Consider the following 14608-nt stretch of genomic DNA (forward strand, 5'->3'; position numbering starts at 1 on the left):
GATTGTCTGTGAGGCCGATGGCTCCTCCATCACCCTTGACATATGCGTTGTTCTGCTCATGTCCTTGGTCAAGAGGGATTGCTGAAAAGATCCTCTTGGTCTTCTGGACTGTGAAGTGTCCCTTGCTAAACTCTGTGAAGACGTCTGGATGTTTGTTTGCCAGTTCTGCCATGTCCCGTAGATGCACTGGTATCCATCGGGCATAGTTCGTGTGGTCTAGTGCGAAGAACCACGGAGCCAGTTCTGTCAGAGCATCCACGTACATGCTAAAATTGGCTTCTCTCAGAGATCGCACATAGATCAGAGTGGACAGCTCCAGTGCCAAGACTGTTGACCAGTACTGAAACTGCGGATAACTCTGTTCTCTCTGACTGCACCAGTCTTCGAAGCTTTCAGGGTGCTCATCATCTTCTGTATTGGTGGTGCTGTACTTTTCATAGGCACGCCGTTGGAGATTATACAACGCAGCCGCTGTGACTTGGAACTTCTTTGCCATGGCTGCAGTCTGGAACAACGCGTCTCTGATGTCAGGTGGTGCTGCTGCTGCCTCACCTGCAAAGACACAAAACACCACCATGTTACCACAAGTTACTACTACAAGCACCATGACTATCAACACTATACTATTACTGCAGCCGCCGTCACTGCCACCAACGCTGCCGCTGCAAAGTAAAATTCATTTTCTTGTGAAATGGTAGCCAAATTATTTGGTAAGCACAGAAGTATGTGTAATTGTACAATACTTATCACCTCTAGCACACTTATCACCTTTAGCATCCACAAAAAGACAAATTATGGTACATATTCAATGACGCTAACGGTAAATAGCGGCCATTTTGAAAAATGGCCGCCAAATGTGCTACGGGGAGAATCTTGAATGCCTCCATATCCAAAATTGTTCAGAATGTATTAATCCACATGTGTGCCAATTTTGGTGCTTTTAGAACAATTTGAACAATTGGTTTCATATTTCTTACTATGCCGCTGGGCTACTCTTATCTCGAGAACCTTGACAAGATCAGGGTTACCACACCGCATGCGCATGAATATAGGTATATGGCGTTTGTCTTCAGATTTTAAAGCACCAGAAAGAAAAGAGTCACATCTTAGTTTTGCTTGCATGAAGAAAATGACCGAGTGTCAGTTGTTTCACTTCCTAAGTCTCTCGGTGGCAAACAACATTTAAGAGCAGGTCTTGTGGCACCATTAGGTCTGTAGTTTTACAAGTCAACTATCTGAAATACACTAACTCAGAGTTCTTTTAAGAATACAACCTAAATAGTTTAAAGAGTGAATAATGAGCAGACTTAAGGGGTGACAGTTATGAAAAACAGATTTTGACACAGGAAAAAATCTACTTTTTGTGTGAGATAGCCATGTCATCCTGATGGAAGTTCCTCATTGGTAGCTTCTACTTAGGATATTACTGCGAGTGATATACCAGAGAAAGTTTACCTTAGAGGTATCAATGTGAGACATCGCATCCATTCCTTTCGCTTATGGATCTAAGTCTGGTGCTACATACCGAGGAAGCTTCTCGTTAAAGCTCGTTGCAATGAGATTGATTTGCAGTTCTGGCAATTGCTCTAGAATAAAACAGAATAATTTTGTGTCCAGAGACCATTCTGTTTCCTGAGGCTTGGATCTCGACAGGACGTCCACCGTCACATTGCAAACCCCTTTGTTGTGAACTGATGAAAGATGAAATTTCCTCCTTTGCGCTAAAGAGAGAATGGCTAGGATTACATGGCTGATCTGAGGAGATCTGGAGCCCTGTCAGTTGACACAGTGTACTATTGTATTGTAGTCAATGACCAATTTGATGTGTGATTTCATCTTTGGGCATAGTCTCTTCAGAGTCGCAAACAATGCCAGAGCTTCCAAAACATTGATGTGAAACTTCTGAAATGAAATCAAACATTGACACTGCAATTTCTCGGAAGACGAATGTCCCCACAAAAAATCATTGTTCCGAGGCGTCCATGTGAATAGTCACAGAAGGAGGAGGGTACTGTAGAAAGATGTAGTTTGATACCCTCTTGGCAGTGGACCATGGCTTGAGCTGCTTCCGCAGTAAGACTGGAGTTTTATGGCGAAGATCTCTCTGAAGATTGGATGCCTTTCTTCTTCAGACTCTGTTGGCATCTTTGAGTCTTGCTTTCAGGGTTGGGTCTGTCACAGTAGCGAACTGTAACGACCCTAAGACCCTTTCCTGTTGCCGTCTGGTGAGTACTTCTGAACAAAGTAGTCACCTGACGTAGTTTCCGATTTCCTTTCTCTTGCCTTGTCGTAGAGAGAGCGGATGTGACTGTAAATTCCAGGGAATTCCTAGCCACTGGAATTTCCAAGCTAAAGATAACCTGGACTTCTTGAGGTTGATTCGGAAGACCAGAGTTTGTAGGAAGTTCATGGCCTTTTGGGCTGTTCGAAGACATTCTGACTTCGTTGTAGCCGAGACTAACCAGTCATCGAGGTACAAAATCAAATGAAGGCCTCTGTTCTGAAGTTATTGGACAACAGCCTCGACTAGCTTCGTGAAAATCCTTAGTTATACTGAGCCCGAATGGCATAGCATTCAATGCGTAGGCCTATCTTGCCAGTTTGAAACCAAGAAACGGGGAGAAGCTCTGACCTATCGGAAGAGGCCAGTAGGCGTCTGTGAGTTCTATGGAGGTGGCTTAGTGGGGTCCATGTTCACGAGATAATCAGCATCTGAAACTTGTTTTTCAGAATGAATTTGTTTAGTGGCGACAAGTCCAGAATAGTTTAAAGAGTATTAGAATCTTTCTTGGGCACGCAGAATGGCCATCCTTGAAAGTTTATGGATTTTGTGCAACGTATGACTCTCTTCTGGAGGTCCTGAACATAATACTCTAAAAAGGGGGTTGTGAGTTGAAAGAACCTCTTGAAGCCTAGCCCTTTTGAGACTGCTGTGAGCACAGGGATCAAACTCCCTGAACAGGTGAAGTCGTCCCCCTACCAGAAGCTCCTCATTGTTGTTGTGAAGAAAGCGCATCTTTATTCGTCTTTCCTCTACTTCCTCGGCCTCTAGTTTGACTGTCTCTCCTAGACCTTTCCCTGTTACCAGAGCCCTTCTTATGAGCTTTCGCAGGGTGGAATGTTGTGGTAGCTCTCTCATACACCCGGTTGAGGGGTGGAGACTGGAACTTACTGCTGGGGAACCATCTACACAGTCTGAGGGATGGCGGCAACTGAGGCTGGTGTGACGGGAAAGGATTTCATCCCCTTAAAGGGACTTCTGAGCTTCTTGGCCTTGGGTTGAGGTTCTTTATTGGGGATAAATTTTGGTTTAGAGGCCATAACCCACTTGTCTATAAGGCTCTTATTCTTCTGAGCTGCTTAGTCCATGACTTCTTTAACTAGTTTTTTTCAGGGAAGAGATCCTTCCCCCAGATATTAGAGTCGATCAGTTTTCTAGGTTCATGTCTGATCGTAGCATTGGCTAGGATGTGTACCTACATGCTCTCCTGGATAGGAAGAAAGCATGGAGATCCCTATCAAACATGATTATTTGAGTCTTCACCAAAACTGGTAAGAGATCAGATATGAAATAGTTTCCAATAAGCATCTCTAGATAAGATTGGAAGACTAAAGAGCCAGAAAGTCTCTCTTTACCTTCTGACTCTCCATTTAATAGAGATTAGGGAATCCTAGGCAGTTTCTCGTTAAACTGTTTGCCTTCCGATGTTTTTATCTAGTTTTCCAACAGTAAAGTTATTTTTGACGTCCTTCTAATTGTTCGAATCATAAGTACTGGAATTCCCTGCTCTCCACTATTGCTTTCATCATGGCCTCTAAGCTTTAGAGTCAAAGGGGAGACAATATCCTTGGGTGCCACAAAGGTGGCCTGTTTCCTGCCAAAGGCAGGAAGTTTGGTATTGCTAAATTCAGCAATCTTCAAATCCCTAACCAATAGGGATGGAGCCTTGCTATGGTCCAGAAGAATTGGTTCCTTAGGGATCGTATAATTACTAATGGACGCTTCCGATTGATAGAAAGAATTCCAAGTCCGAAACTGGCTAGGAAGCCTTAGAAAAAGGTGCCTTTTTTAAAGCTACTATCCTCGCTGTTAGGTACGCTTAACAGCGTTCATATTTGGCGGTTAGGTTCTCCATAAAAGTTTTCATGAATGCCATTAGTTCCAAGTTACTAGGAAATGAAAGTTTGTCTAAAGTCTGAACTGGCGTGGAGGTGGAAGCTGGGGCTTGAGCAGCAGTGATGGGGGAAAGTAAAGAGGCACTGGGAGCTGTACTCACATGATGTACATCCAACGAATCTTCTGAGGCTTCCGTGGCCAGCAGGATCCTCTCATTCTCTGTTGACACTCAAGAAGTAGTCGACATGTTATCAGTGTCCAGACTTATAACTTGCAGAGCATCTCAAACTTCCTTATAAGCATGATCTGCGGATACTGTTGGGAGTTGAACGGTTGGTAACTGATACCAAACACAGAGGTGACCTCACCCTTTGTAAAGAGAAGTTCCTTCAGTTCCAGAGAAGGAAGATAAGACTCATCTTGTTGAGAGCTCTTCTAGAAGCCTCTTACCCAGTGTCGGAGCATCTTCCGACCTTGATTTCGAACGTCCAAGGAGACATCAGTGTCATAGAAGCCGGTGTGAAGGAGATCCGTGCAAATCTCGCATTTCGTAAGTTCACAGATTGCAACAGATCCCTTGGAAAAACCCCTTGGAAACACGACAATCAGCATGTTTCCGTTATGAGAGTTGATCCTCTCAATTATTATAGTATTCAACTTTTATTACAAAGGTTTGTGAAAAAAAGGGGGGTGGTGGATGTGGAAAAACTAGATAGCAATTGTATGAGGGAGAGAGAGAGAGAGAGAGAGAGAGAGAGAGAGAGAGAGAGAGAGAGAGAGAGAGAGAGTTCTTCTTCTGCCAAAAGACATTTCAACTTTGTAACTACTTCCATAACACCAGAATTCTTGTTGTCATTAATGTGAATTACTTTGAGCCTTTTATTGTGAAACTTAATTTACGAGACTCGTGGTAATTTCCTGTTCAGTGGACGTTGTTATGGTTTATGAAATATTTTGGATGGAAGGATGCAAGTTGCATGGATCAGACTGGTGCCTTCAAAAATCTTTGCTTTTGATTCTTGCTGACTAATTGTTTCTTGATGATCGAGAGAAACAAGGAAGGAAGGAAGGAAGCAAACAAACAAACGAGCAAGTAAGAAAGGAAAGAAGGAAGCAAGGAAGCAAGCAAGCAAGCAAGCAAGAGAGGAAGGAAGCAAAGAAGCAAGGAAAGAAGGAAGCAAGCACGCAAGCAAGCAAGAGAGCAAGGAAGTGAGGAAGGAAGGAAGGAAGGGGAGAATATTCTGGGATATAATCAGCTGTTTTATGATTGACACTCAGAATATTAAATAGAAATAAATAATCTTTGATTTCGAAGTAGATTCACATTTTTCCTTCAAGTTAAAATAACAAAGACAAAGATTATTTTTTAGGAGTTCTTTAAACTTATGTTACATCCCATCAAACTTTTCTTTTTTTATATTCCTTATGTTAAGGTTTGTTTGGTCCTTGTCTCTTTGGAATCTAGAATAAAAGAAAATCGATTTACCCCTTTGTAAACATATATTTAACCAAATTTAAGCAGAAGGGGATTTTCCCATTGTAACTGCAGTGTTTTCTAAGGAGTGGTGCATTCGCTGACCACCTAAACAAAACTCAGGTTCCATCATTGAAAATTTCCTTCTTACAGTTTTATGAAGGTTATTCCTGAGGTGACACTGTAGCTCTCTCAATTAATATAGATTCTGTTCTTCAATTTTCTCTTGCCCATCAGTTTCCTGTTTTATATCAGATACAGAATATACAACAACACTTGAGCCTTTCTTTGTCAGCTCTTTTACAGATAAGGAGGTGAATTTTCAGCAAATGTTATGCTCTCCCCAACTCCCTTCGCCTCCATTTAACACATCTATTCTTTTCCGTACATTTAGAACAAAAACCGTTTTTCATCAAAAGAGCAAATCTTCAGCTTCCGTGTTGTCCTTTTTAAACCTTCTTGTGAAAACCGATAAAATCCTATGATCATATACTGTAAATCTAAAAAAAATGGACACTTGATTGAGTAGCTCATAAATTTCCCCAATGTGACGACGGACGTTTAGAAGATAAAGTTAAATCAGTCATAATTTTATGGTGAAGAAGACTTGGAGCTAAGAAGCATAGAGAAAACCTGAATCTAGAATAGGTTATGTGTCAGCATATTCGATTATGCCTCCTTAGTTAGCCCTATTAACATAATTTGTCTCTTTTCAATTAGACACTTTCCCTTCAAGCCTTCTTTTATCGATAGACGTTTAAATTCCATTGATAGTGTCTTTTTATAGTATACTGTTCTTCGGCCCGTCCGCACCTTGAGTATGTTGTTCAGGCTTAGTCATCATGCAAGAAAAAAAATGGTAAACCTGAAAAAGTCCAAAGTAGAATAAGTAAACTTGTACCTGAATCAACTTATTTCCCTTATGAGACGAGATACAGAAAACGAGGAATTACATCACTCCAGCAACAAAGACTGAGGGGACCTGATCGAAGTATGTAAGATCCTTTCAGTGGATTTGAGAATGTAATTATGATTGATTATTTTGAATTCAATACTAATAACACACTAACGAACACCTACAAACTAAAAAGAGGACATATTAGAACTGTTATATGAGCAAATGCCTTTAGTATTCAGGTTGTAAATCCTTGAAATGACCTTCCCAATAATGGCATTAGTGTTCTTTTAATAACTGCCTTCTGGAGTAAATTACAGTAGAGTCCCACTGGAATACGTGAAAATAGGCTAATCACAACTAGTGGTAAAATGTTGTGATGGTATGATTGAGGAAAGATTTAGAATTTTTAATATTTTTTGTGTATAGTGTCGAACTGATTACACCCACAAATCTGAAGCCTCAAACTACCACACTCAGAAATATAAGTTGAGGTGTGTGGAAGATCTGTGAATAATGTGTGGGAAACGTATTCCAGGAAAACATCCCAACAGCAGGTTACAAAGAGTCAAATATCTGCCCAGGGGGATATGAGCTCAACTACTAGGCACACCATCAGAGAATATGGGTGTTGCAGTTCGTAAACCTTGACACTAATGTCCTATCCAGAGGGTTACTTCTACAGGAACACTTTGAATATCTACTTTGGATTTGTCAGTACTAAAAAGCCACCTCACACTCAGGCGCTATTCTGTCTTTGTCCTAGAAACCCACGAGAGATGCTGGACAGGCAATTAATCTACTGACAATATCGCTAAAAGCGGAAAAGAAGCAGTAGTATGAAAATTAACTTATTTACTCTAAATTATGCTTCTGATTTTAATTCAGAATGAGGATCTTCACCTTCGAAACCTTTAAGGAAGGGAGCCCTTTAACTCACTCTCTTCAATAATAGGCCACATCTGGAATAATCGACAACTTCAAACCCGCTCTAAAGGAACTATCCCAATTTATCAACAATTTCAATTGGATTTCTTTGTAATTCTTATAAAGCAATGAATGAAAGGAATAAAAGTACATGGGGGATTTCATATTCGCATTTTTCTTGTATTTTTAACTTAGTGATTTCTCTTGTGACTTTATATTCATCACAATTATGCTTTAGGTGTTTTAGTAAGATATGCGAACTCATTTGAGCGCAGAAAGAGAGGAGTTTCTTATAAGGGTAGGCCCTTAAATGGCTTTTCCCTTTGCCTTAATACCATAATTGGTTTCAATTTATAACAATGGTAGATGGATAGGTAGATATTTTATTGACCACAAACATATACAGCTCCTATTTACAATAATTATTTACTTCTGGTCCAAATAAATACAAAATACTACACTTGGCATTACAATACATTATATACACAAAGGTAAGAATAAAAAAATTTTAACGTATACAAAACATTATTTTGTACCAGTATTAAAACAAACTCTAGTAGTTATCAAAAAAACAAACAAAATTGACAACCAAATTTGGCATTTATATACAAAATCATACTCCAAAAAGCTGTTTTTACCTTAAATCAGACACATTTACAAATATTCATAAATACTCGTAGAAGATTAAGCTAATAATCTTACATTGCTCTGCCAGGGTTCGCTGATCTGAAAATATATCCCTCATGTTAGAAAAATTATGAGTATCTCTGATATTTTGTGTCCTCGAGCATATTTGTGTTACGTGTACTTCTGTCTGAATGGCTCCACAGGTACACAGTTGCTCCTCGAAAGACAGACGACCTCTCCCCCTCCTACCCACACCTACGAACTTCCAACGCCAGCGAGTGAGATGCAATCCTGAACCTAGTAAAAGATACTCTATCTAACTCAGAAACATTATGCCTAACAGAATAGATGTAATGAACTAAGAGATCTGGATTGACTTCTCTGTATGTTACTTTTCTTGAGGAGTCAGAATTAATGATATTACGCCTGAGTGTCTCCATTATAATTTCTACATCATCTCTACTATCATTAATCAGTCCTTCTATGTAAGTCTTGGTGTTATACCTGGCTCCCAATACGGTCTTAATTGAAAATATCAAAGGGTCATTCTCCATTGAAGTCCTCTCTCTCCACATCTTACCAAAAAACTTTCTCTGTTTGCTACAAACAAGATCCTGCAATGGTGGATACCCTGATTCAATATAACTTAATTCATTACATGTTGTCTTTTCTAATGCCAATCAATAGCTTTAATCCCCAGTTATATAGCTTAAGTACCGGCTTCAAGTCTACATTCAACCATGACTCACATCCATACAGGATAGCTGACATCAAAGCTGCATCAAAAAATCTTTTTTTTAACAATAAAAGGGATATCATTATTTTTATTAAAAAACGAAACAAATTTATTGATATGTGGCATCCTAGATCGAGCATGGGCCGCGACATAGGAAGACACAGAGCCATCTGCAGTAAAAACTGATCCCAAATATACATATTGTGAGCAGAATTCTACTGTAAGGCCATTGATCTCAATTGGGCTATTGTCTTGTGCTTTTCCACTAATAACAAAAAACTTAGTTTTCCCTGCATTAATTTTCATCCCATAAGTATGACAATATTGCTTCAATAATGTTACTTTATGGATGATAGCTTCTCTGGTAGTTGCAAGGAGAACTGTATCATCCATTAACACAAGTAAATGGAGCCATGATGAAAAACCATCAGGATTGCAATTACTCTTGATAAGTTTAATGAGATCATTAATGTACAAAATGAAAAGAAGGCACGATGTAGAGCTTACCTGACGAACTCCCATAGAAGTAGTTATAATTGCAGTACCAATTACGCTGTTTGTTACTCTATCAGTAGCTATCAAGGCTGCCAGCATAACAGCTCCACAACCTAAGCGTTCTAAAACCTTAAATAACATTCTTCTAGGTACTAGATCATAAGCCTGCTTAAAATCAACAAAGAGGACAAAGAGTTTATTATTTTTCTTCCTAGCCATGTCCATCAGCAATCGCAAATCTACAATATGTTCCATGTAACCCCTTCCCCTCTGTGCCCCAGCCTGTTCCCTGTAAGGCTTAAACCATGTTTCAAGTCGTGAACAAAGAATCATATCGTAAAACTTTGCTAAACAGTTAATAACTGTGATGCCTCTATAATTCTTGGGTTCCTGTCTGTTGCCTTTCTTAAAAATCGTTAAGAGATTGGCCAAAGACCACAAACTAGGATAAGATGCAGGCAGGAAAAGGACGTTAAACAAAGTAGCGAGTGTCAACAACCATTCCATTGGAAGCAACTTAAGAACACCAGGGGAGACTCCATCTGGACCACATGCCTTATCAGGTCTAATTCTATTAATCTGGGTTTGGACTTCTCTGACTGTTATTTGATCATCCAAGATAGGGACATTTACAAATAAAAGTAAATTTTCATCAACTAGACTGTTTTCTTCAGTATTTAATACATTTTCGAAATACTCTTTGAATTCCTTATCTGGGGGACCCCATCAGTTTTATTCTCTACCTGAAATTTCCCCTTCCAGTCTACACCCTGCCAGACTCTCGAGTCATCCCGGTCCCAAAGGAGACATTCCCGCCCTACTCTGACACATTTCAGAACACTGGTATAATACATTCGATACACTAGAAGCAAAATCATATACATTATTGATAAAATTATCAGTATCTATGTTCATACCTGAAATTCGGTAATTAAACATGTTTGGGTCAATCGTCTTATACTTAATTGGTTTCTTTACCAAACCGCTACACTTATATCCAATTAGTGATGCATGACCACCTAAGAAAGATGCTCGTCTTAACACAAAATCAAGATCGATCCTACCTTTAGACATTTTAATGGATATTGGCACATGATCGGAAGGTAGATTCTCGGTAGGGTGTACACGAAATGATTCAATACAATTAATCAATTTTATTAACCCTACACATACATCTACTTCGGATACCCATCTAGTTCCTTGCTTATAAGTCTTGTTGCTAACAAAGTGTTTGTCATAAGTTTTCAGATTATTAACTACCAACAGGCTATGATCCTTACAAATTGTTGTTAGAACATAGTCATTATCATTAGGAACATTCACGTCATCAGCGATAACTGGATAAGAAAATTCTTCAGTATTGCTTATTTTCCTCACACCTTTACCGAACCGCGTATTTAAATCCCCTATTATTATAAACTTGTTATCGTCACCACCATCTATTAACTTTTCTTTTATTGATGCAAATTCCCTGAGAGAAAAATAAGGAGAATCACTCAACGGGATATAACAAGCTCCAAATACTACTTTTGGCATTACTCGAAACTGAAACCATATCTGGTCAGGTATGCTTGTGTCCACACTTACAACCTCTTGTGACAGCGCATTTTTCACTAATACAGCTGTTCCACCATGGTGTGAATGGTCCCTATCATAGCTCATGTAAGAAACATATCCAGGCAAACAGACAGGCAAAGACGTCTTTATCTCATTCAAAGCTACAATATCATATTGTAATAAGAATTTCTCAAATTTTTTTTCTAATTGGGTTTTACAACCACCTATATTCCAAGATATAACATTTAAAGGTTGAGTAACATGTTGTGGTCGATTAAAAAACCCAGCAATCCCCATTTATCAATGACAACCCCATCTTTATACAACTTGTGTTCCCTAATATTAAATACAATAGTACATCCAACGTTTTCTGGACGTTCCCGTTCTCTCTTTTCTGCTTCATGTAACCTCTTCTATTCCGCTCTCACACTTGGGTGCTCATCTTTTTTGATGAATTTTTTCTTGCAAATTTCATCATGCTGCAGCAGTTCCTTTGCTTTCTCCAGTTTCCCATCACGGATTACTCTTGATTCCAAAGTAATTAGGATTGGGCGACGCCTTCGGGATCCTTCGGCCACGTTCCTTCAACCAAGCCGTCGAACGGATGAAATGGTGCCAGTTGCAACTATGACTTCAAAAGCCTTCTTCACTTTAGCATCGTCTTCATTCAAACCATCCAAGGCTTCATCATCGTTGGGAACACCCGGCAAAACCAAATTACATTCTCGTTCCTCCTTATCTAATACTTCCAGAAAACGCTGTTGCTTAGCTATTATGTCAGACTGCTTATTCACCTGGTCTCATAGTTCAGCTATCTTCTTGTTGAAAGCGCTCTCAGGGGATGTTATTGCACTTTTCAGCTGAGCAATCTCCCGCACTACGTCATCCAATTTTTCCGTTACATAACGCAATGCGACGTCATCAGGGTTTTGCTCTGCTGTAATGCTGTCGATTAGCTCTTCCTTATTTTTATTTTTATTCTGACTTCTTGAAAGTTTTTTAAGCTCACTTAATGACTTGGGCATTGTAAATAACGTACATCAACAAACCCACTTATCAATTTGTTAAAAAATCTTGTATTAATATAAAAAGGGTGAAAAAAATAGTTACATTCTCTTCCTTCTTGCTTAGTTATTCCTCCAAAACATTCATAGAAAATGGATAAACAGCTTCCATTGCCATGGCAACCAGAAAAAAAAAATTGTTGGAGGACGATCAGGCAATGATAGTATATTGCTAATAAAATAACAAAGCTGTATCAATTGTGCTGACGTACACTGCCACTATATGCACTGACCACTCATGCACTATGTCACAAACGGAAGATTAGTTATTAATGATAAAACCGTCCAAAATGTTGAATTATTAGGAGCTGCTTTGTTTACGTTTCCGACATTATTCTTCTTCCACTATACAAGTGGACCCCAGCCTAAGGTCTATGGTTGCACCTCTATGTTCCACTAGACTTATATCGGAGGGCTCTTTTCAAAATGGCCACAGTTCCCTTGATGGCAGCAATCTGCACCTCATTTATGCTTGGAAACTTGCTATAGCCTGAATGTATTGTCTCAGGACTTTCTTCATTAGTCCTGTTGCCACACAACCGAAGGTATTATTCCTATTTCTTTCAGTTCCTATGTACTTTTCAGGTCGTTCTTTAGTTCTTGATATTTTGTTATTTTTTTGCCTCTCAGCTCTATTGAAGCCAAAATCACTGGGTAATGTCACATCTATAATCTTTGCGGTTTTTTTCTTCTTTATTCCAGATCACAATATCAGGTCTTATAGCACTCCCTCCTATATATCTTCCTGTCGGGATTATTTCATCATAAAAGATGGTAATGCATCTACTGGAGGTAACTGGATCTGGTTCATGCTCCCATACCTTATCTTTTACTTCAATTTTGTATTCTTTACATATTTTTCAATGTACAGTATATATTTACAGATCTTATTGTGGCGAGCTGTGTGGTGACCATTTGCAAGTGGGGTCTGGCAGGCTGAAACCAGATGATCAACACTCTCAACTGCTGCATGACAAAATCTACACTGATTGTTTCCTGAAATGTCCACCATTTTCTTTAAGCAGTCTGTTAGGACCCCTTGGTCTTGTGCTCCTATTACCATCTTTTCTCCATCAAAACCTAAATTTCCATTACTTATTCTGAGTGACTGTTCTTTGTCTATGTAATCTTTTTCTAGTTCTTCATGGAATATTTCTGCTCTTCCATGGTGTTTCCACCTTTCCATTCCAAGTTTTTCCTCTCTAGAACTGAATTTCTGCCTGGTCTTCCTGGCTATCATTGTTGCTGGAGTCTGTTCAGTTCCCTTTGTTTCTTATAGCAATTCTCTTGCTAAGTTCTTAGCCTGCTTTGTTATTGATGATAGTTGGGTCAGGGTTCATTATGATGTTGGGCAACCTTTTTGATGCATTCATTCTCAGGGCATTTTAAGTATTGCCCTATACTTACTATTGCTGCTCTGTAGGCTTCATTGGTTTCAGTTATGCCTAGTCCACCTTCTCTGCGTGGGAGGTATATTCTGTCCATGCACTGGTTTCTATATGTGACTTTATGCAAGGTGAGAATCTGCCTAGTCTTATCATCTATCCTATCTATCTCACCTTATGGCCAGTCTGCAATACCAAAACCATAGGTCACCTCTGGCATCGCTAGCTGATTTATGGCAGTGATCTTATTTTTTGGTGATAATTCTGACTTACAGATCTTTTTTAGGCGGCTGAGGTATTCTTTCTTTATCTTTTCTCTCATTTTTTTGTGTTTTATACAACTATTTTTTTCTATTCCCAAGTACTTATATGCAGAATCCTCTGACATATCTACAAACATACGTTCTTCTACTCCTATTCCTTCTGATGTTACTTTCTTTCCTTTCTTGATGGAAATCTCAGCACATTTATCTAATCCAAAGTCCATGCAGATGTCACTTGAAAATCTGTGGACTGTCCTAATTAGTTCTTCCAATTTTTCCCCCGTGTCTGCATATAGTTTGAGATCATCCATGAAGACCAGGTGGTTCACTATTTTATTGTCTTTTCTACTTCTGCTTCTGCTTAGGTCTTAGCTGGTGTTAAGGTTATACAAGATTTTACTAAGCCGGTCTATAGCCAAGCAGAAGAGAAGTGATGAGAGGCAGCTACCCTGGAATATTCCTCTTTGTATTTTTTATGTCCGGAATTACTATCTGGCCCTCAATGTGTTAAAGATAGATGATGGTCTTCCACTTAACCATCTGAGCTGACAGGAATGATCTTATTTTCTCATTGATGTTATATAATTCCAGACATTCAAGTATCTCGGAGTGTGGCACACTGTCAAATGCCTACTTATTGTCTGTCCAAGCCATACTAAGGTTCATTTGCCTTTTCTAATAGTCGTCTGGTATTGTTTTGTTAATTAGCAACTGATATTTGGTTCTAAGTTTGTTTCATGTACATCCCTCTTGTTCTTTTTCCATATATTTGCCTTGATCTAAGTGTTCATAGATATCATCTGCTATGATTCCTGTGAGGTATTTGTAGGTTGCTGGTAGACAGCAGATGGGCCTATACTTGTTGGAAAGATTGGTCTCCCAGCTCATAGGGAGGAGAGTGGTGTTTCCCATTGTGAGCCACTCTGGTGATTCTTCTTCTCCTAGCATCATTCTTGAAAAGACTTCTTTTTTAGCCAGAAATTTGGAATCTTCTCTACTCCTGGAGTCTTAAAATTACTACCATATATTTTTTTTAGTTTTCTTGCTAACTTTTCTGTGGTGAACCTT

At 39.2% G+C, this 14608-nt stretch overlaps 1 protein-coding gene across 1 annotated transcript; it reads right to left on the minus strand.

The window, feature by feature from the left end:
- Positions 1–13452: 13452 nt before the first annotated feature.
- LOC137618907 (uncharacterized) lies at positions 13453–13851 on the minus strand. Its single transcript, XM_068349109.1, has one exon. It carries the CDS (start codon positions 13849–13851, stop codon positions 13453–13455), a length of 399 nt encoding a protein of 132 aa, XP_068205210.1.
- Positions 13852–14608: the final 757 nt, after the last annotated feature.

The sequence above is a fragment of the Palaemon carinicauda genome, chromosome 25 (genome assembly GCF_036898095.1).
Source record: "Palaemon carinicauda isolate YSFRI2023 chromosome 25, ASM3689809v2, whole genome shotgun sequence".
NCBI lineage: Eukaryota > Metazoa > Arthropoda > Malacostraca > Decapoda > Palaemonidae > Palaemon > Palaemon carinicauda.